The sequence below is a fragment of the Atractosteus spatula genome, chromosome 3, assembly GCF_055471065.1.
Source record: "Atractosteus spatula isolate fAtrSpa1 chromosome 3, fAtrSpa1.hap1, whole genome shotgun sequence".
Taxonomy (NCBI): domain Eukaryota; kingdom Metazoa; phylum Chordata; class Actinopteri; order Semionotiformes; family Lepisosteidae; genus Atractosteus; species Atractosteus spatula.
Window position 1 is genome coordinate 54,673,983 of NC_142708.1, and position 22,803 is coordinate 54,696,785.

The following is a 22,803-nucleotide window of genomic DNA, read 5'->3' on the forward strand; positions in this document are numbered from 1 at the left end:
TGCAATTAATGTAGCTCACGTACATCGGGGTGGATCAAAATGGCCATACATCATTGTAAAAGCCTCTTAAATCATATAAGAGGATTGTAGAGCTTTTTGGTTCCTTCTGGACTGGTCACAGGGATTCAGAGACATTAAGGATGAGAGGTAGCTTTAAGATTCACCAGAGCTTATCTCATTTAAAACAACACCTATCTGATCCAAAAGCTGTTCTAAATCATAATCATTTCTAGTTTAATTTTTCTAAAGTTATATGTATCATAAGCAAACCCCTCTTTTTGGATTTCGTCTTACGCATTCCTCCTCCACCACATCTCCACCTTTGCTGCTAAACCCTCTGTTAAATTATTAACAATTATTCATTTTTTCTACTTCATAAACCATTGCATCTAAAAAAAAAACATTAAACGTGTACATACAAACCCATTTGTTCTGCGGAACAAAAAAACATGAATCACTAAAATGCAATTAAACTTGATTTAATAACTTACCAATCAACTACCATGAATTAAACTTAACATTCTCTGTCATTATCATATAGCTAGAAAACAAGTTTTGCTTTCAATAAAATTTCTATAACATTAAAGTTAGTTATGACTTTTAAAGAAAAAAATGTGGCTCGACACATGCATTTTTAAAAGTGCAAGGAAAGCACAAAACTGAACAAGCGTGTTTATAGTTCAATTGCTTTTTACAAGATTTACCTCAGACTGCTGAGGGAGTTAGAAACACTGCAGGACCTGACTGGAATTATGTTGTGCGGTATGTTTATTGTGTTGTTTGTTTATTCTGCTGAATGGATTCTCAGACTGAGGTGAAATAAATCTGCCACTTTGATTTACCTCTAAAGTGTGCGGGTTTACACATTATGGTTCGGGATTGCACCATTCATTTCATAGCCCATAAGAACACTCACACTGTACTGTGACAATGATGATCCCATGAGGCCTATTATGATATTTTAATTTCTAACAACCCCATACTTACAATTGATCAAAATCCTATTCACCAGTCCTTGGAAAAAAAAAAGAAAACCCTCTGCAGCATGCACCTTTAAGCATCCTTTTTCTTCTTTTTGCAGTAATCTGAAGGATTTTTCTTTCACTTTGAACGACAGACTAAACCTTTACTGCTAATTCCACAGGTTCAGAGGTGTCGACAAAAGGGATTTTTATCAAGCATCAATCCACTTCCTCTCACCTGAGTTTAACACCATGACACCATCCCTAATCTCTCCCTTTTGAATAAGACCCTCACCCTAAAATACCTACAATAACTCAACTTCCCACCCTTACTTTAGTCCAGGATTTAATAATGGATTTGCACTTGTCCAAACAAATGTATAAAACTGGGGTGAAGTTTGGAGGTAGTGTGATTTAAGTTTGCAATTTGTTTTAAATCTAGGTTAAACTGGCTTGGAAATCTCACAATAAACAAACACCCTATAATAACTATGATTTAAACCCCAACTAACATTTTCTTTCACGGATGAAAAAGTGACTGAATTATTTTTGTGAGAAGTATTCCTGACATTATTTTTGAGTAACTCTCCAAAGTTGAAAAAAATAATTCACATTATTAATCAAATAGTTCTGTTCCTCGTAATTTAAGGTAAGTAAGGTAAAAAAAACAACGTTTTACTACACCAGAAAACCAGTAATCTCAAACTTTTTTAAAACAAAAAGGCTGTTTAAAAAATATTACATCGTTTTCACAGATATCTGCTACCAGACATCCGTAACAGCCCCCCTGCAACAGTCTTGAAACTGCAGCACGTGCGCGAATAGGAAGTGCTAGCGTGGATTTAATACTGACTACAACTCCGCCTACTTTAGTCAAAGTTCAGCCATAACAGTACATTGTGATTGCTGGTAGGCGTATACAAGTGTCAATCAACTGGGTGACCGTCATGGTCACCTATTACGGCAGTGTTGCATCAGTTTCCAACATCCGGGAGACGTAAGTTGTGCCGACAAGCAGGAACATATTCTGGTCCTTTTAAGAGACATTTATACATTTAGTGCATAAAACAGGAGAATTTCCCCGTTACGAAGATAATTCAGAACATGGCTGAAGAAAACGTGACTCAGCAGATGAAGGAATTGCATGTAGACGAGGGAAAGAAGGTAAACAGTGAGATACAGATAGTGTGACACTCTTACAACTCCATGGGGTCTCGCAGTTGTATATGTGAAATTGTCAAATACTGTATACATAGTTCATTCGAAACCTGCAGAATTATTACAGTTGGAAGGAAAATGTAAATCAGATGACGAAAGATGCTTCTCTTTAATGCTTTGGTTTATGAAAATTAAAAGTTGTCAGTAATTATGACTTTATTTTTCATGCAGAAGGTACTCAAATTAGAGCTTGAATAGAGAACATTGTAACAAATCGTTTAAAACATAGTTATTAAATATGTATACACATTTGTCTTAAAGTTATAATATTTGTGCTATTTGTGTGCAACCAGGGGCCTTAACCTCACCTAACAATCGACAACAAAAGTAACAGTAATCTTTTATATAAATAACCATGTCTTTCAGGATGCATTATATATCCCAGGGCGCTTTACAGCATCAAAAAAAAAGACCCAGATCGAGAGATTTTAGGAGTCATTTTCATGTTTTCCCTTCTTCGGGTAAAGCTTTATAAAGTTTGTATTTCCAGGAAAGAATATTCACGAGAAATCATAAAATCGCTCCAGTGGTCAATTAATCTTAAGAGAGCGGCTACTGGGTGTCTGGTTTTATTTTTATATTGTACGATCTCTCTGTTGTGGGAATCAGGAAGACACCATTTCTCTTTTTGTAAAAGATACAATAGCCTGTTTGAATTATATCCCCTCAATCCTGTAATATCAATACAATCAATAAGAATATACATGTAGAAAAATCCCAAACGTTTCTCTTGGAATTCAGGGGCGCGAGAACTGATGGTAAAAATATTTACTAGCAGAAAAAGGACATAGGAAATATAAAATTGTAAAATGCAAGCATTTTCTTCCCAGTAACTCTGTAGCTGAATGCACTTGCTGTCTGTTTGGGCTGGGAGGAATCCTGAATTGCAATGGGTGTTTGCCTTATATTGTCCCTTTTTAGCTGAGGTAGCTTAAATACAAAGAATGTTGCAGTGCATCCTTATTTACTGTTACTAAAGCATGACATGCCATTTCAGGGTGGTGAAGAGGGAAAATGCAACAAAGAAGGAGGAAAGAAAAAGACTAAAGGAGGTGGTGACTCTAATGGCAGGGCTGAGGTGAGTAATAATGACGTCTGTGTGGCCGAATTTCTGTTTTTGAGCTGGCAAACTCCAGTGAAATAAGTGGCCAATTATTAGATAAGCCTCTGTTTAGTATTCCTAGAACTGGTTTTGGAGAATAAACAGCAACCTGCAGGTTTCTTAAAGGTGAATTCTGAAAGACAAAGTCGTTTCCAAAAAAAAAAACTGCTTCACCTTGAGTTAGGCCACCTCAAATCATATCCTTCACAGGAGTCTTAAAATCAGCTTTCCGTCTGTGTGCTTAATTGTTCTAATAAAGTCATCTGTGTGGGAAAAGAGCATGAATTGTTGCTTCGACTCAGCAGGCTTGAGGTCTTCACACACTGGTTCTAATTTGTCACTTGGTATTCATTACAAGATTTGTGTATCAAGCATGCTGTATCGAAATTCTGTTTATGTTCAGAATTGCTTGTTCTGGTTGTTCTAACAGTGAGGAATATGAAATCATTGTTGCTAAAAGATCAAAACGTGACATTAGTAGTGTCTACTTGAGAAATGAAAACAGAAGCATAAACGGCATAAAGATATTGGGTATTTAAGGGCGTGAGTAATTCAGTTTTAGCAACTAGCTGAACCACATACAGTATACAAACCTTTTTAACAAAGCTACTGGTAGTATTAGCAATTGTTTATTGTGTCGTGCCCTTTAAGGAAAACATATTTCCTACTAAAAAGTAGATCAGAAAACACACTACAGGAAGTAAATGGTTGCAAAACTAATTTTGGCACACCCTAGTGCATGCAAATTTCCATAATTTAAAGGCATTCAAAATTATCAGCTGTACAAGCTCAGAACCCAGCCTAGTCTCTTAGCCTGTCACCAGGCTATAAGAGTATAATTCATTTTTAAAAAAGCACTACAAATTAGGGCTGTCAAATGTGATGCACCCTTAGATCAAGCTTATTTCAATTCCAAAATTAGGCTAACTCAGTTGTGGGTTGCAGAGTGTGCGTACAAGGAGCAAAAAGAAAAGGTAAAATTGAATTTGTGCTCTGACAACGGATGCAGGTAAGGTCTAGTGCAGACCTACCTTTAAATGCACTTCAGAGCGTAAAAGCTTACTAATAAGAGGCTCTTTCATAAAATATTAGGCTTTTGAGTGTTAGTTTATCGATCAGAGAATTACCTCCTATTTTCATTTTTATTCATGTTCAAATGGGGAGCAGCTTTGTACAGCTCTGCAGCTGTGTACGTTGGCTGCAAAGGAGCAAGTAAAGGTCAATTCAACACTGGAAAAACAGAAAAGAAACAACATTTCATCTGTGGAGCCTGCAGAGTCCCCTGTAGAAGGCTGTACAGCCAAAACACTTTCTCTTTTCTGTTTTTCAGTATGGAATTAATGTTGACATTTTTTTTAATTTGACTTTCATTTTAAAATTCCCATTTTTTTGTAATACTAACTCCATTATTATTAGTTGGGATATTAACTGAAGATGTTTTTTCTAAAATATATTTGCACCTCTTTTTCTCTTTGGCTTTGTAGTTACATCCTTGGCCTAAATATATTGAGGAGCGTTTGGCGCTCTACAATAAGCTGAAAGAGGAGCACGATGCCCTAATGGTGGAAAAAGCAGCGCAAGAAAGTAAGCCCATTAAAGTGACCCTTCCTGACGGAAAGGTGGTTGAGGCCGAGTCATGGAAAACCACGCCTTATCAAATTGCTTGTGGCATCAGGTAGGCCTGCATGGATGTGTGGAGATCTCTCGCAACCAAAAGTTCCTCACAGATATCAGAAAGGTTCGAAACCAGCACTGCCAGACAGTTCTCTGGCTTTTTAGAATGAAATTTCTGAACTTTGTACAGCCTGCCTTCCAATTTAAAGCTTCCCGTATCGGTCATCAGCTCTGATAAAGTAAATGGACACTTTATCACTATCAGATCTGTGGTCCTAATAAAACTTTTGAGTGGAGGGACAGTCTTTGCAGTGTTTCTCAGCAAGACGGATGTTAAATTTGCCTTTACTATACTTCCTTCAGTCTACGGAAGTGCATTGCTGCTACCAATGAAAAAAATCCTGTGTTATCTCATAATTGTGAGAAAGTTCTTTGTAATTACAAGATAGTACATTCTTGTGTAATTTATGTGATCATCACTCGATAGTGGAATTGTCATACTATACCGACATTATGGAATTGTCACACTTTACCGACATTATCATTAGCTGACTTTTGGTTTTAAGCAGTTGAAACAGTTCCACGGAACACTTGTCCTTGTTTAAAGATATGTGTGAGTGTCCTCATAGTTAGAACTGTGTTCATGTAGGTTCATGTTCATGTTACAAAGTGTAACATTTCATTTTAATAAACCACAGTGAAAAGTACTTTCGTCAGCATTCCGTAGTGTTGCCCATTGTCCCATCGTAACAGGTTGTTCATACACTGAAATGATCATCGCTATCTTGTAATAATGAGGTTCGGGAATGTTTTTCTTCCTTGATGGCAGCAACGTGCTTCTGTATCAGTCTGTAAGTACCATGATTAAATTTTAAGAAAGCTTGCTCGTGGATGATGGCTAAAGGTGATTATTAGTCAAATGAAAAGCCTTTCCTGGTAAGTAAAAATGCTCTGCAGTCTGAAAAATATTATTTGTTCATTGCATCGGAAATTATACCAATTACTGGTGCACAAAAAGTCCAGAAAATGTGAGCACGCATCAGACACCTGAGTGTCTGTAACAGATTAGCTTTTTTAGAAAAAAAATGGTCAGACCACTTCATCTTGTGAATATGAGCTTCATCTATCTGCAATGTAATTTTGTACATAATCAACGAAAGGAAAATTAGCTATTCCCAAATACCAAGTTTAATGCCTCTCTTTTGAAAAATCTCTTTTAATGACTTTAATTGGCCATGCATAGTTCAGACAGAAGTTGGAAAAGATGTAATATTTTGTGTTGTAGGGCTTTTGCAAAGGTTGTTCTTGGCCAGTGTTCTTCACATAACCATTGCGTGGATGAAGTCAGTATCCAAGCAAACCATCTTCCAGGAGTATCTCATATAAATTGTATTCCAGGACAGTATAATACAAGATTGGTATTTTGCCAATACTGTACCTTAATGATCATTGATTTTTGTAAGTTTAGTCTGAGTTTGTCTGCTATACCTTATTTCACACAAGGAAATCAGTGTGGGGAGTACCAAGTTGCTTAAGTTTTCCAGTGCTCCAAACCAGTTTCTTTTGTAAGTCTTTATTACAAAAAGACAATGGAATGTTCTAGATTTAGATTTACTAGAGCTCTAAATCCTTTTGTGTAAGTGCTCCATCTTTTCCTAATAGGATTGACAACTTATCTGTGAGCTGTGGAGAAACAAGATTGGTTTTGAGTTGCCATTAATTTCTCTAGTATTTTCTGTGTGCTGCATACAAGCAATTATAAACAAATAAACAAAGAGGTTCAGTAATTATAGCAGTGCTCAATTGTTGTGCATTACTTACATTTGACCTTCTCAAAAGGTTGGTTTTCAGGAAGTTTTTTTTTTTTTTAACAGCCAAGGCCTAGCTGACAACACTGTGATAGCGAAAGTTAACAATGAGGTCTGGGACCTGGACAGGCCTCTGGAGAGTGATTGTAGCTTGCAGCTGCTCAAGTTTGACGATGAAGAAGCACAAGCTGTAAGTATTTCCAGTACCTCTGCTTACAGTTAACTACAGCATCTGTGTGAGAAAGTAGAAAATAACATCACCTAATACACGCTTTGTACTTTGAGTTCAAGCACTTACTGTTATTAATAATTGGTTCTTTTAACAGAACCACTGCCCTAAGTTTGAGATTACCCTAATTTTGAGAATTTCTAAAATGTTATTTTTATTGGATAAAATGTAAGAGAGCATTCCATTAACACCCTTAAGTCACTGGTCCTGAAAGCTCTGTTGTGAATCTTAATTTGTGCTTTGTGTGCTTCTTTAGCTTGTATAGGGGACCTATTACTTAACTCGGAATTTGTTTCTATGGCATTAACCATAACAGTCCTGCTTTAAAGAGAAAGTGGAAATTGATTACATTATTTAGCCAAGCGCTTTTGTTCTGTTTACTGTTCTTCAGTGGTCTGTCATTTTCTTCAGGTTTACTGGCACTCAAGCGCTCACATCATGGGTGAAGCTATGGAGAGGGTCTATGGAGGCTGCCTGTGTTATGGTCCTCCCATAGAAAATGGTTTTTATTATGACATGTTTCTTGAGAGTAATGAGTAAGTGTTGGCATATGTTTCTGTGTTACATGAAATGTTTGTTTAATGTGAATATTGATATATTTTATATTAACTAATCAATTTGATTGCATGGACACAACAAATTGTTATGAGAAGCATTGCCTGGTTATAATTTTTCAAGGTAGCATTAAGTGAGGAAGATGTGTTGTTGTAAATCATCCAAAGGTTTTTATTTGTTGTTTACCAAATTAGACTCTCATCCTTTATGGCAGTCTCTCAATGTGGATTTTGTACAAGGTCATGCTACCCAGGTTGTTGTACGGAACCTGGGTAGCAGAAGAGTTTGTTTGATAACATAGCACATTATTAAAGAAGTGCTTCTTTACAGAGGTGTGTCTAGTAATGACTTTCCCTGCCTGGAGAACCTGTGCAAGAAGATCATAAAGGAAAAGCAGCCATTTGAAAGGCTGGAGGTCAAGAAGGAAACGCTGCTTGAAATGTTTAAGGTAAATTCGATGTTTTGCGTGTCCTGCTTACACTTGTCACTGAATTTGCCATAGAAGGGGACCTTTTCATTTATACCTCATGTTTTTGTTTACTTTATTTTGTAGTATAACGAGTTTAAGCGCAGGATTTTAAATGAGAAGGTACAGACTCCAACTACTACTGTGTACAGGTAGGTTGCAGAACAGCTTCTTTTTATTTTAACCTGTTTGCATTTTTTATTTTATGCACATATATACTGTAACACCTGGTTTGCTACACATTGCAGATAGCAGAATATTATAATATAACAGAATAACTGTTATTTCATCCAGTTGCAAACGGCAGAATTAAAAATCTGGGAGGAATGTGATTTCAGTTCCAGTTTATCTTCCCAGTGACACTGGAGTTTGTTTAGCCAAGTCCGCCACAGTATGGCTACACTATATGAATGATGCTTTGTAAGGCTATTTGTTTCTGCATCTGACTATGTGCATTCACACTGTTTTTGGTGATAAAAGAACAAGAAGAATCATTTTGGCTTCCTTCTGTGAGTTTTTTCCTGGATTTCTCTAGTATTTAATCAAGCTTCTTAAGCTTATGAATAATGACAATTATTTTTCTATATGCAAATTTGATTTGTTGGATGAATTGGTCAATTGGCCAAATGTTTAATTTGTGCCTTAATTTTACAAATTGAACAAGATTTATGAATTTATTTTGTATTTCTTATATCAGGAACTCCATCTAAAACCCAAAGAGGATAAAGACCTTTTGCCACCGAATTATGAAGCTGACTAGATGTATCAGTTTAACAAGCAGTCATGATAAATTGCTGGTGAAGTCTGTGTTTGAAATTGAAGAAAGACTTTTCTTTTACCTCTTGCCCTAAGCACTGTTGAGTCAGACAAGGGAGTAGAATACGTATCTAGCTACAGAAATATATTTATTTTTTATTCAGTCCTTGAAAGACAATATAGGCTTTACTAGACTTTTGTCATGCATGTTAAGATACTGTAAAACTTAGTCACAGTTAAATGCATCCCTAAACATGTATTATACATTAAAATACTGTACACCGATCACAAAGATTTAAATTCTTTGTTTGCTAATTGAATAAAAGTTGAGTAATGGATTGAAAGTTTAAGTAATAAATTATAAGAGAATAATTTGTAAAAACCCCTAAATGTTTTTTTTCTGATTAACAAATACTTTTGTTTTCCCAGGTGTGGGCCATTAATAGACCTCTGTAGGGGCCCTCATGTGAGACACACTGGAAAAATTAAAACCTTGAAGATACACAAGGTAAGTTTTACTTATGATTTTTTTTTAATTTAGAATTGAAAGCAGCTTTGCTCTCTTCACTTCCACATCTGTGTTCTCAGCTTCCATTCGTTACACTCCAGTACTTTTGGGGAAACCACATATATACATATATAGCAGTCCCTGATGAGCTGCTACAGTATATGAACCACTTGCCCTGTTGCTATTGTGAAACTAAATGAAGCAGAATAGTGCCAGCCAGACAGCAGGCATATGGCATAGTCCTATAAGGGCCTTGCAACAAGTTGAAAACCAGTGCTGACACTGGAACAACCAGCCTCAAGCAGCCAGAAGCATAGGTTCCAGTTTGTATTACAAAATCTTGGGAATACTCTTTGATGCTGACCGTGTCCCGTTAACATTGACTGACCTGCCTTTCTCAGTGGACTTTAGAATTGGTTTAGGCTTCAGGACAATGAAACACCTATTCTGAGCAACCAAATATGGATCGCTGAAATCTTTTTGTATCCTGTGAAAAAATTGCCAAAAACCAATGACACAGACATGGATTTTTTTCCCAATTTATATATTTCAGGATTTAATGATATCATGCAGTGCTTTAGTACGAAAAAAATCAGCCCACTCACATCGCTTTTTAGGTCTGGAAAGTGCGAATGTAAGAATTCTGTTATGCTGGGCCAGTGGGATCCAATCTGTCAGGTACTTTGTGTTTCAAGCCTGCAGAGGTCAATATGAGACTCCCATGTTGATTCCAGCAGGATACAGCAGCTAAAAGAACCTTCTCTCCCAGTGTGAATTCTACGTAATTGAACTCCTAAACCATCTAATTGATCTCTGAAAAGCACTGGAGGCAAAGAAACAAATGGCTCGAGCACAAACCACAGTGAGGAGTCACAGGGATCAAGCCACAGCGAACTTTGTTACACACGTTGTTATAATGGCTCTTGCATTATAAAAAGCTTGTTACCTTGAGCATAAGCTTCTGCACCTGTTTTTAGCCCTCTGACTAGAAAGCTTTTAAACACAAAAAATCCTTAAAATGTTTTTTTTCTTAAAATTTGTGGACTTACAGTGGTGTGAAAAAGTGTTTGCCCCCTTCCTGATTTCTTATTTTTTTGCATGTTTGTCACACTGAAATGTTTCAGATCATCAAACAAATTGAAATATTAGACAAAGATAACACAAGTAAACACAAAATGCAGTTTTTAAATGAAGGTTTTTATTATTAAGGGAAAAAAAAATCCAAACCTACATGGCCCTGTGTGAAAAAGTGATTGCCCCCTAAACCTAATAACTGGTTGGGCCACCCTTAGCAGCAACAACTGCAATCAAGCGTTTGCGATAACTGGCAATGAGTCTTTTACAGCGCTGTGGAGGAATTTTGGCCCACTCATCTTTGCAGAATTGTTGTAATTCAGCCACATTGGAGGGTTTTTGAGCCTTAACTGCTTTTTTAAGGTCATGCCACAACATCTCAATCGGATTCAGGTCAGGACTTTGACTAGGCCACTCCAAAGTCTTCATTTTGTTTTTCTTAAGCCATTCAAAGGTGGACTTGCTGGTGTGTTTTGGATCATTGTCCTGCTGCAGAACCCAAGTGCGCTTCAGCTTGAGGTCACGAACAGATGGCCGGACATTCTCCTTCAGGATTTTTTGGTAGACAGCAGAATTCATGGTTCCATTTACCACAGCAAGTCTTCCAGGTCCTGAAGCAGCAAAACAGCCCCAGACCATCACACTACCACCACCATATTTTACTGTTGGTATGATGTTCCTTTTCTGAAATGCTGTGTTACTTTTACGCCAGATGTAATGGGACACACACCTTCCAAAAAGTTCAACTTTTGTCTCGTCAGTCCACAGAGTATTTTCCCAAAAGTCTTGGGGATCATCAAGATGTTTTCTGGCAAAACTGAGACGAGCCTTTATGTTCTTTTTGCTCAGCAGTGGTTTTCGTCTTGGAACTCTGCCATGCAGGCAATTTTTGCCCAGTCTCTTTCTTATGGTGGAGTCATGAACACTGACCTTAACTGAGGCAAGTGAAGCCTGCAGTTCTTTGGATGTTGTTGTGGGGTTTTTTGTGACCTCCTGGATGAGTCGTCGCTGCGCTCTTGGGGTAATTTTGGTTGGCCGGCCACTCCTGGGAAGGTTCAGCACTGTTCCATGTTTTCGCCATTTGTGGATAATGGCTCTCGCTGTGGTTCGCTGGAGTCCCAAAGCTTTAGAAATGGCTTTATAACCTTTTCCAGACTGATAAATCTCAATTACTCTGTTTCTCATTTGTTCCTGAATTTCTTTGGATCGCAGCATGATGTCTAGCTTTTGAGGATCTTTTGGTCTTCTTCACTTTGTCAGGCGGGTCCTATTTAAGTGATTTCTTGATTGAGAACAGGTGTGGCAGTAATCAGGCCTGGGTGTGGATAGAGAAATTGAACTCAGCTTTCCAAAGATGTGATAAACCACAGTTGATTTATGTTTTAACAGGGGGGGCAATCACTTTTTCACACAGGACCATGTAGGTTTGGATTTTTTTTTCCCTTCATAATAAAAACCTTCATTTAAAAACTGCATTTTGTGTTTACTTGTGTTATCTTTGTCTAATATTTCAATTTGTTTGATGATCTGAAACATTTCAGTGTGACAAACATGCAAAAAAATAAGAAATCAGGAAGGGGGCAAACACTTTTTCACACCACTGTATATGCACGGGGGAGAGATGTATTCAAGTATGTAATTAATTTCTCTTCCACCTTGTTTCAGAACTCCTCTACGTACTGGGAAGGAAAAGCAGATATGGAAACTCTGCAGAGGATTTATGGGATTTCCTTTCCAGACCCCAAGATGCTGAAGGAATGGGAGAGGTTTCAAGAGGAGGCTAAAAATCGAGATCACAGGAAATTGGGCAGGGTAGGTGAGAGGACACTCTTGTAATAAAAGCCCAATTACATGGGAACCACAAACAAAATCCTAGGATATATAGTTAAAAGCAGATAGTATAATAATCAAGGGGTTTATTCAGATACATCACCCAGAGGGTTGTAGAAAGAAGCAATTTAGCTGTGTTGTTGAAGTAAATTTCCTGGCTTCTTTCAAGAAATGGCTGGATGAGGCCCTTGGATTGATTAACAACTAAGTACCATATAGGCAAAACAGGCCAAATGGCATATTCTTGTTTGTAACTTTTCTATATTCTTAACCAATGGAAATACTTTTGCCAAGTGTTAATTGGAGACTTGTTATTGACTGCTGTTCTGCAAAATTAAAAACAGCTTGCTTTAATCACTAACTACACTAACTGAACTTCGATTTATTTACTTGCTACAGGAATTTTATTAAATTAATGTTCAGATTAAGCCTTCCTTTGATAGCTTTTTTCTAGTAGGTAGAAACCAGAATCCTTTTTTTCATAGAGAAAGCTGTTTTAAAGTACAAAGCTTAACTGACTGGTAGGTTAAGATTTGGAGTTTAATCTAGGCCTAAATCAGGACTAAAGACAGCTTTATCTTACTTGTGTCACTTGACTTGGAAAATTTAAATTCTTCTTAATGGGGGGGACTAATGGTGATTCATGAATTCCTGTATTTTTAAAGCTAGCCAGCATCAGTCTTCTAGAAAGTCACATGCATTTCACCACTCAAGTTATTTTTCTTTACAGTTTCAAGTTAAATGTATGTACAGTATGCACTAATGTTATCAGCAAATCCTTGAAACAAAAGTGATTGGTTTTGGAAAAAAAGTTAGAGCAGGAACTCTGTGGTGCTCTAATAATTTTCTATGCTAAACCAGATCGGGTCTTCCTTCATCTTTTGACATAATGTGCATGAGGATGGTTACAAATTCATGAGGATCAATGCCCATAATGTAAGCAGAATGATTAATCAACCTGTTTAAATTTGACATCATTAATGATACTATCTGCTACTGCTTGTTGAAAGGCGCTATGCTTTCTATAATAGGAATAGCTTCATAAATGAGGCCATGTGTTCTTCTCACAGGAACAAGAGCTCTTTTTCTTCCATGACCTAAGCCCTGGGAGCTGTTTCTTCTTGCCAAAAGGAGCCTATATCTATAATACTCTAATTGAATTTATCAGGGTAAGTAGCAGTTTTCAGTTGGTCACAATTAATTGCTTGGAAGGAGGGGAGTGAATTCTGGGTGCTCCCCAGGTTTAACAGTACAGTAGTTTATGAGGTCTGGTGCCCTTTGGCTGTACATTCACCAATCAAGCTGCATTGCTGCTGCACATGAGAGAAGACAAAAGATTAGCAAGCTTTACTATGCCTTGGAAGAAGAGCCTGTTTTACAACTTTTATTTTTAATAACCACTGGAGTGTGCAAGATAGTTTGCTTTTTGTTTGTGTATTATGAGTGGGGAAGTTACCTACAGTATGTAAGGGGTTACTTATTAAGCTACTAAGAAGAAAAGGGAAATTACTTTTAGGATGGAATGTATTAGTTTACATAGGAACTGTACACACACCATGAAGACCACTGTATTTTGGGACTTATTAAAGTAATTTTCCCTTACCTTCTTAATTTTAAGAAGTAAGAGGATTGCTTTATAAAGTATCTTCCCCAAAATATGTTACTGATTTAGATCTAAATGTTTTTAACATGCTCTTAACTGTAATTTCACATCTGAAAGTTCAAAGAAAATGTGCACTTTTCAGCTACACACATTGCAAGCATTATTTATTCAACAACTCCTTCAAATCAAGGTAAACCCAGAAAGTGTGAAATTTCAATAGCGCAAAACACAACTTGGAAAGAATTGATACAGTACAAATGCCACAAAATACAGTGACCAGTTCATGATACATAACTACAGTCTACAGCTAGGATTGCGAGTCTTGGTCCTGAAAGTCCACACATTTGATTTGTGTTTTATTTGAGCTCTTTACTTTGAGTTCTAAATTTATTTTAAATTTAACTCTTAATTAAGCTCTCAGAGTTATTGATTGGGACTTTTAAATTTGCATTGTTTCCTTAAGAGTTATGTTGATTTTAAAGTGTATATGTAGCACAATAGAGGTAGCATGATGTTGCAGTGCAGTGTCAGTACTTCAGAGCTCCTGGGTCCTGTTTTCAAATTTGACTCTGGGACAAGTTTGTATGTTTTTCCCAAGTTCACATGAGCTTTCTCTAGGCACTTCAGTTTCCTCCCATATTCCAGAGAGGTACTGTCCAGGTCAAAGGTTTAATTAATGTCCATAAATTGCCCCCTGTATGCGTGAATTCATGTGTGTGCTTTGTGATGGATTGACATTTTAACTTGTGTCCTGTGACCGCAGAGATCGACTCTAGGAATAGCCTAGGAATACAGTGGTTTCTTAAACTGGATGTATAGATTAAATAGAAGGGTAAGAAAGGCAACATTCAATATAGGTTTAAGAGCCGATTACAGAGTTCATATTAATCCTGTTATCAGATCAGGTTGGGGTTCAGGTATTTTAACAAAGAGCTGGATAAAAAAACAGAAGATTTTCTCCAAGAGCAAGATTGTCTGCCCCAAGTTCACAGTAGGTGATGCAAAAGTAATACTAAGAATGTTCCAGTAAGGCATAAGTCTAGTTAAGTTCTGAAAACAGGTTTTATCTTCTTTTACCATTATTCTGTGTCAGGATATTCCTTTTTCGCTTGGTGTTCTTAACGGAAGATGACTCAAATCTCTGCCTGTCCAGGAGGGATTTGGAGGGTTTTATCTCTAAGGGTGAGGGAGTATAAGGGAGAGCTTATGTTATTCTTGTTTTATTTGATGATTGAAAATTATACAAAAAATAAAAAGATTTGACATTAAAAGGTAAATCACAGATTGTAAAGGTCTAAAAGTTATTTCTCTACTGCCTTGCATTTGAAAACAAATTAATTCATTAATTTTATATTCTCAGTACTTTCAGACTTGTGCATTTTAATAAATGGCATTGTAAACGTAGGGCATGTTATAAGTGGTGATGGTTATTTTTCCTGTCTTGTTTTTCTTCTTATCTGTTTGGAACCCTGTTTCATGATAGGCTTTTTTATTAGAATTTCACTAACCCAGTTGGACATCTTTTTAATAGAAATAACAGGCTTTAAGAAATTTAAGCTTTGTGTTAGTGTCGAGAGGAAATTGGACCAAAACAAGATATTCCTTGAGAAATGCTGAATAGAACAAATTCCTTCAATTTACAATATTTCTTAATTTTGCCCTCCCTTTTCTCTCATTGCAGAGTGAGTACCGAAAGAGAGGCTTCCAGGAGGTGGTGACCCCAAATATTTACAACAGCAAACTGTGGCAGACTTCCGGCCACTGGGACCATTACAGCGACAACATGTTCTCCTTTGAGGTGGAGAAGGAGATCTTTGCCCTCAAGCCCATGAACTGCCCAGGCCACTGGTAACCCAACTGCAAACAATTCAGTGTAATGTTGAAACCATCTCCGTCATTAAGCAGAGTGTGTTGGTGTTATCAACAGGATACCAGTGTCAAAAAGCCATGATTTTTAAACTGTATAAGAAAAATAAGGGACGAGTATAAAAATAAAGTACTTTGAAAGCAGATTAGTTTCAGCATTACTGAAGGATTTGGTTTAGTGAAACGTTTTGTCAGGGTAACGTCTGTGCATTTAAAAAGCATATAGACTGTGGGGAGGCAAACCAGCAGGTTGGCTCTAGGTTTTTTTTATATCAGCATCATCTAAACAACTTGGATCATTCAACACCATCTCCATATAAACCAATAAGTAGATGAATTAGGTTAAAGAACTTAGATGTCTACCAGAATATAGTGATAGACCATGAAACAGGCTTTTGAGTAATCAAAGAACTCTAGTAAATTAGTTAGGCAGAGATACAAGATTTTGTCAAATGTGATCTGCTCAGAAGATGCAGTAGAAGTACTTTCACCAGATGCATTATTTAAATGTAAGTAGTTAAGAAGCTCTGGTCCAGGGAAAAGAGTTCCAAACATTGGTCCACCAATACTACTTGATTTTCTTTAATGACCAGAACCCTCTTAGTTATAGAGATCTGACAGTAATTAGATTAGACTTTTACTGTTCTTTTCACACACTCAATGTGGCCTTTCACACACACTTCACTGGGCCTTTCCTGGTTAACTGGACTGATACTACAGAATTTGTGGTCCTGTATTTTGGATTTTTGAATGGTTAAAGCATAAACCATTACTTTGTAAAAACAACAAGCAAATTCTCTTTCTTTTTCTCCTGTGTAAAAAGCCTGAATTTTTTGTGACAACTTTTTTTTACTCCAAATAACTGAAATTGGATCTTTTTTGTTAATGTAAAGACCCCTTGCGTGGGTCTTTATTGGAGAAGTTCTGTTACATTTCAGTGTAAAACTGTGGTAACCTTGTGTGTTAAACCATGGTAACCAGATGTTTCCTCTTCTCAGCCTGATGTTTGACCACCGTCCACGTTCTTGGAGAGAGCTCCCCCTGCGCCTGGCGGACTTTGGAGTGCTCCACCGCAACGAGCTGTCCGGGGCGTTGACTGGGCTCACCCGTGTCCGGCGCTTTCAGCAGGACGACGCTCACATCTTCTGCTCAATGGACCAGGTGTGGTTGCAGCACACACCAGTGCCTTATTGCTAGAGCTGCGTCTTTCAAAGCTACGATTTATTGGGTTAAATACTTCTGAGCAGGGTTTTGTAATTGTTTTTAAGGTAAAGAAGAGGTACTAGAAAGTAAGCCCATCACCACATCCTGCCTTAATTTCCTAGATATCATTTCTGATGCCCTAATATATCATCACATTGTGTTGCTTGCCGTCTATGAAAACATATCCTTACTGGAAGCTTTGTATGACAAAGGGAATAGTGCAGATTTTGTTCTTTTTCCCACCACCTAAAAACAAGAGAAGGGTCACAGGAAGAGGAGTTATTAGCAAAAGGTTGTAAATCACTAAAAAAAAAGTATGACATAGAACTTCCAAGTTCTCAATCTTTAAAAAGTTACTTAAAGAAAAAGGCTACCCACCAGTTCTTGCAGGCATTTTGCAGTCTGTGGGAATGTTTTTTTTTTACATTTTTGATTGTTTTGTAAATGATCATATCCATTTTGATTAATCTGCTATTTTGGAACCTGGACCACAAAACAGTCAATTTTTCTCTCAGTTATTTTGCTGACACAAGACCTAACTTTACAGAAACTGTAGAAAACTCTTTATTATCTTTGAAGATGTGGCCTAATAAAATTAGCAAGTATGCCAAAATAAATATCATACCATTTTTAGTTTGACTGTCCTGGTTTCCAGTTATTGAAATCCAGTTATTGAAAAGTACTGCAAATCAGCTCCTTGGAGGGCTGGACACCATAGGTTTTGTAATGTCATGTTTATCTTTTATTTGCTAAGGATATTAGGGCTTAGGGTAGAAATTGGAACTGATCAGTGAATAAATAAACAACAGAAGAAAAATAAACAGCACAGGAATGGATTTTGGATACCTCTGTCCCTGTAGTTGTTTAAAAACATCTCTATTCTTTTTTTGTTCTTATTCTATCTACAAGATTGAAGAGGAGATCAAGGGTTGCCTGAATTTCCTTCGAGCTGTTTATGATGTGTTTGGATTCACATTCAAGCTGAATCTCTCCACTCGTCCAGAGAAGTTCCTTGGTGAACCCGAAGTGTGGAACCAGGCAGAGAAAGTATGGAGAGCATATATATATATAGAGAGAGAGAGAGATGCTTCTTTATATAAATCAGTTACAGAAAATAGATGTATAAGTAATTACAGTTGTGTTTTTACTTCTTTGATTTTAGCAACTTGAGAACAGCTTGAATGAATTTGGAGAGAAGTGGGTACTTAACCCTGGTGATGGAGCATTTTATGGACCAAAGGTGAAGTAGGCATTTTGCTGCAGGCACCTTTCACCAAAAACAAACAAAAAATCACTTGATTGTCAAATCGCTTTCACAGTTTTAATTTTTAACACTTTATTAAATTAGTTGAGTCTTACTTCTTATTAGGGGAGATTGGTTTTGTATGCTTTCCTGAAGGTTTAAGTAATCAAGTAGATTCTGTAGTACTGTAAAAAGGGGAGCACATGGCAAAATTACAGGCATTTAATTAGGGACAATGTCCTCTGTAGTGTAGCAGGCTGAGGATACCCTGGGCTATTAATATACAACCAGAGTCCTGCTGACTAATATCCCACCCAGCATCAATGACATCTGGAAAATCAAAGTCAATCTGTTGAGCTACTAAAAAAAACACATAGTTTACATTTTGGAAGACTTCACATTTTTAAGTAAATCTCTTTAATATAAAAAATAATATTGAATCAAACATGTTTTTCTGCAGATTGATATTCAGATTAAGGATGCCATTGGAAGGTACCATCAGTGTGCAACAATCCAGCTGGACTTTCAGCTTCCAATCAGGTTTAATCTCACCTATGTGAGGTATGGAACACTCTAATGAAACAGATGTACCATGTACTAATTACTTGTATATGTATGGGAAATAATTTTTTGTTAAAAATGATATTTTGTTAATTTCTCAAACATAGTTTGTATTTATTTTAAAAAACTGCATTTTTTAAAAGTAAATACATTTACATTTAAGTCTTTAATTACACGTTGCAACAGCATTTTTAGGAGGTAAGTATTTTTATTTTTCTTAATAGCATTAAGCAGGTTTATAATAATAAACATACATATTAGTCTTGACATATTTTTCCACGTTGAGAATGTATAACTGTTCTGCTTTGTCCAGTATTATACAGGTTCATTGAATGACTTTATTGGGGTGCTTTCTCAGTACTCTCTTGCTTGTACTTGAACTTTAACTGAATGTCTTGGGTTATTGAAAAGCAAGTTAAAGTAAAGAGCTGTAACTAGATAAATAGGCTGCAAAGCCACAGGTTACAGTATGTTTCGTGCAGAAAGAAAACAAAAAGATAGACAAAGTTTCGTCTATGGAGCTTTCTTCAAATATTTGGTTTGAGGGTAGAAACTGGAACTGATAAATGCCTAAATAAACAACAGAAAAAAAAACAGTGCAGGAATGGATTTTTCACATCTGAAGAAGGCTTCACAGCCAAAATGTTGTCTCTTATTCTTTCAGCATGGAATAAACCCTAACCTGTTCCTTTGTAGTCTGTGCATGCTGACACAGCTACCTATGTGAACTAGATAAATAGTTTTTAATTTCCACTTGCAGATCAGCAATTTAGATATTCTTTTATTTTCCGTGTAGCCATGAAGGTGATGACAAGAAAAGACCAGTTATCATTCATCGTGCTATCCTGGGCTCTGTCGAAAGAATGATTGCTATTCTGACTGAAAATTACGGTGGAAAATGGTAAAAAAAAAAAACGTTTTTACTGTATCAAATGTATAAAAGTCTATGCCAGCAGTTTACATTTCCTATTTGGCAGCTTACATACCTGAAACTTAAATACCTGACCAACTCAAATTTAATCTGTCTGATTAAAGATCCCCTAAATTATTCTTCACCTGTTTTTGACGTTTTCTTTAAGTTGAGCTGTTTGAAGTCTCCTTAAATGGGAAATGAGAAACAAAGCAGCCGCAATCACAGGCTAAACCCATTTTTACTTATATCCATGCTATGCAGCTTCATAGACAAGTCACGTTTGAAAATTAACCTTGATATTACTCCAGATTCAGACATCTTATTCTGTCCCACTATTTCATACAATACAATCAAATGTTTGCATCTACAGTATGTACATTTCAGTGCTGGTTTTGCTAATGTCACCTGTTATTAGTACTGTATCTGTTGAAATGATGAACTGTGTGCTCTGTGAACAGGCCACTCTGGCTATCTCCACGTCAGGTGATGGTTGTACCAGTTGGACCCACTTGTGAAGAGTATGCGCAAAAGGTAGAATCTAAACAATAGTCCTCGTACTCTGGTTAATGTTCAAATTAACGTTTAAATAAAGTTCAAATGAACATCTGGCATCAAATGCTTTATTTGCCTGTTTTTTAAATATGACCTCGAGCTTGTGTAGCCATTATTTTATAGATCAACATATTTTGCAGTGTTTAACTGCATAGGTTGTGTGAACAGGAAACACAAGAACAAATAGCTTGTCTTTCTCAGTTCTGCAGTCTGTGCCTTCAAATGATTTCAGCAGTTTAGGATGATTTTTAAGAAATACCCCATCATTGTAAGGCAAAGATAGTAGATGTAGTCCGAACAAACTAAAGGGAATTTTATACAGGGATATTCCTACCTAACTTTTTTCCCTCACATTTGTCAATAGAGTTGGATTATGGCTTTAAGGTGTAGTGCTTTGACGTCCATCCTAAATTAAATTTTGCTTCAGTAATAAAGGTCCAGATATCAGTATTGATGATATTTCCTAAAGAGAAACGACTGTAATAGGGCTGCAACTTGGCTACGTCATGATTGATTACTCACTTTAACATTAGTTAGTAGACTTTAGTGCCAGGTATTAAGTAGCATTAAAAACATTGTTTTTTTTACTCATAAACGCCTATTTGTTTTTCTCCTCAAAATTTAGGTGCGGCACCAATTCTATAGTGGTGGTTTGATGTGTGATGTGGACTTGGATCCAAGCTGTACTCTTAATAAAAAGATCCGAAATGCACAGTTGGCACAGTACAACTTCATCCTGGGTGAGTGCACTGGGGCTGCTTGACCTCAGTGATACTGTCAAACAGCACATTTACATTTAGTTTTTGAAAAACCTAGGTATCAGGAAAACTGAGTAATTTCATTCATTTTATTAAAATGACACTTCGTGTTGACATGATGTACAGTAGAAAATGCAGATAAGTCTGATGCATACAGCTGTATTCATAGATTAACACCGTACCTCCTCACATTTGCAGTAATGGTGGAAAACTGATAGGTGAAACAGTAGATTTTACAACTGTAGATAATACAAATATTGATACAGGACATTAAAACTGTGAGTGGATTTCAGTATTAATCGAAGGCTTATATGGCTCCCTTTTGTAGCAGACAATATTTGCTTTACCTTAAAAAAGATTTTCATGGATAACATGAATAAGGCATGTGGCCTTGCACTGTATTAATGAGCTGTATAATAAATAAAATTAAAGACATCGAGTCCGATGAGCCTTCTAAAATATGATCAAGTATTTTTGTGGCTTCATTGACGCACAGTGTAATTGTACATTGTGAATAGGGTCTGAGGCATCAAACACGCAAGGATTTTAGCGAGATGTTGTGTTTTTCTTTGTCAGTTGTGGGTGAGAAGGAGAAGAGCAGCGACACTGTGAATGTGCGCACTAGAGACAACAAGGTTCATGGGGAGCGCAGCCTGCAGGAGTGTGTCGAGCGCCTGCAGCACCTCAAGGCCATCCGCACCAGAAACGCAGAAGAGGAGTTCTGAACAGACTGCCTTAAACGTTTGCTGCAATGCAGTTGCATAGAAGGAAAATGTGCAGGCAGCCAATTTGTTTTTGCAACAGATCATTTTTGCATCACTTACATTGTGCAAGACAACATTTACTTTTTCCTTGCAGCCTTTAAAAATGTGTTGGGTTCCCAATGTTAGGGTGGTTTATTAGGGTTACTTTGGTCCTGAGTCCTGTCAACACTCAATTCTTTTTCTTATCCATGGCTTTCAATTTTCAAATGTATTCCAGATGAATTCTTGATTATTTAATTTAAATCCATACTTGATTTACTGATTAGACACTTTTGAATTGTTTCATGTCCATCAAATGTGGGATTTTAAATATTTATAAGGAACATTAAATCAGAAACTTCAGGAGCAGAAAATAAAACTGATTAAAATCAAACATGTTAATTCAGTCCAGGGTTCCGTTATGCAACCAAGACTCCAGCTGGAAGGACAGAATCAGAGTTGTGAAGTGATGATCTAATCCTCTTGACTGATTTTGTGTTAAAATGTGGGATCTCTGTCTGGCCACAATGGCAGAGTTTCAGTAATTAACTTGGATTACCAGTGCTTGTAGCTTTCATCTTTCTCGTGCAGTTAAATGCTGGAACTATTTTACTTTTCAATGCACTGTCATTGGGAATACACTGGAAATCTGAGTGGTAGTGTACAAAAAGGTTTTCTAAAATTACATCTTAAGATATGCTTGGTAAAATTCAGTGACTTATTCCATGTCAATGACTTCAACGTAATTTTTTATTTTCTGCAAAGTAGATGCAGTACATTTTTTAACAGGTATTTACAGTGTTTTTTGTATCTGGAGACATAATTTATTGTCATGGGATCTGGATGGGATGGAAATAAGGGACCTTTAAATAGGAGTAAGGTTAGAGAACATTTTTTTATTCCCTCTAACGAGGATTTGCTTCGTCATTAAGATATCAGATTTTACAGTTCACATCCTAGGAAAATAAAAGTAAAGGATTATTCTTGCATTTTTGTGTTGTGTATTATTTTAGAAGTGATAATGTGAACATATGTTTGCATGGCATGTGTCCTAAGATTTCTTACACTTCAGTAAAATTAATGTTTTTTGTTAGATTAAATATGCATTGTTATGCATAGGAATAGAGGTACGTATGAATTTCTTCTGATATTATGTGAACCACTGTTATTGCATGTAGACTGAGGCCAATCAACTAATTGTGACTTGTCAAAGTAATTTTGTGCATCTGAACTAATTTG

At 36.6% G+C, this 22,803-nt stretch overlaps 1 protein-coding gene across 1 annotated transcript; it reads left to right on the plus strand.

Moving 5' to 3' along the window:
- The first annotated feature begins 1,932 nt into the window (after positions 1–1,932).
- On the plus strand, positions 1,933–22,553 carry tars1 (threonyl-tRNA synthetase 1). Its single transcript, XM_088910656.1, has 19 exons — positions 1,933–2,126; positions 3,178–3,258; positions 4,767–4,957; positions 6,771–6,894; positions 7,345–7,469; positions 7,819–7,936; positions 8,042–8,106; positions 9,140–9,218; positions 11,958–12,104; positions 13,193–13,291; positions 15,407–15,573; positions 16,590–16,752; positions 17,704–17,841; positions 17,957–18,034; positions 18,498–18,598; positions 19,395–19,499; positions 19,970–20,042; positions 20,689–20,803; positions 21,398–22,553. Exons 1-19 carry the CDS (start codon positions 2,067–2,069, stop codon positions 21,544–21,546), a joined length of 2,178 nt encoding a protein of 725 aa, XP_088766782.1. The 5' UTR covers positions 1,933–2,066; the 3' UTR covers positions 21,547–22,553.
- Positions 22,554–22,803: the final 250 nt, after the last annotated feature.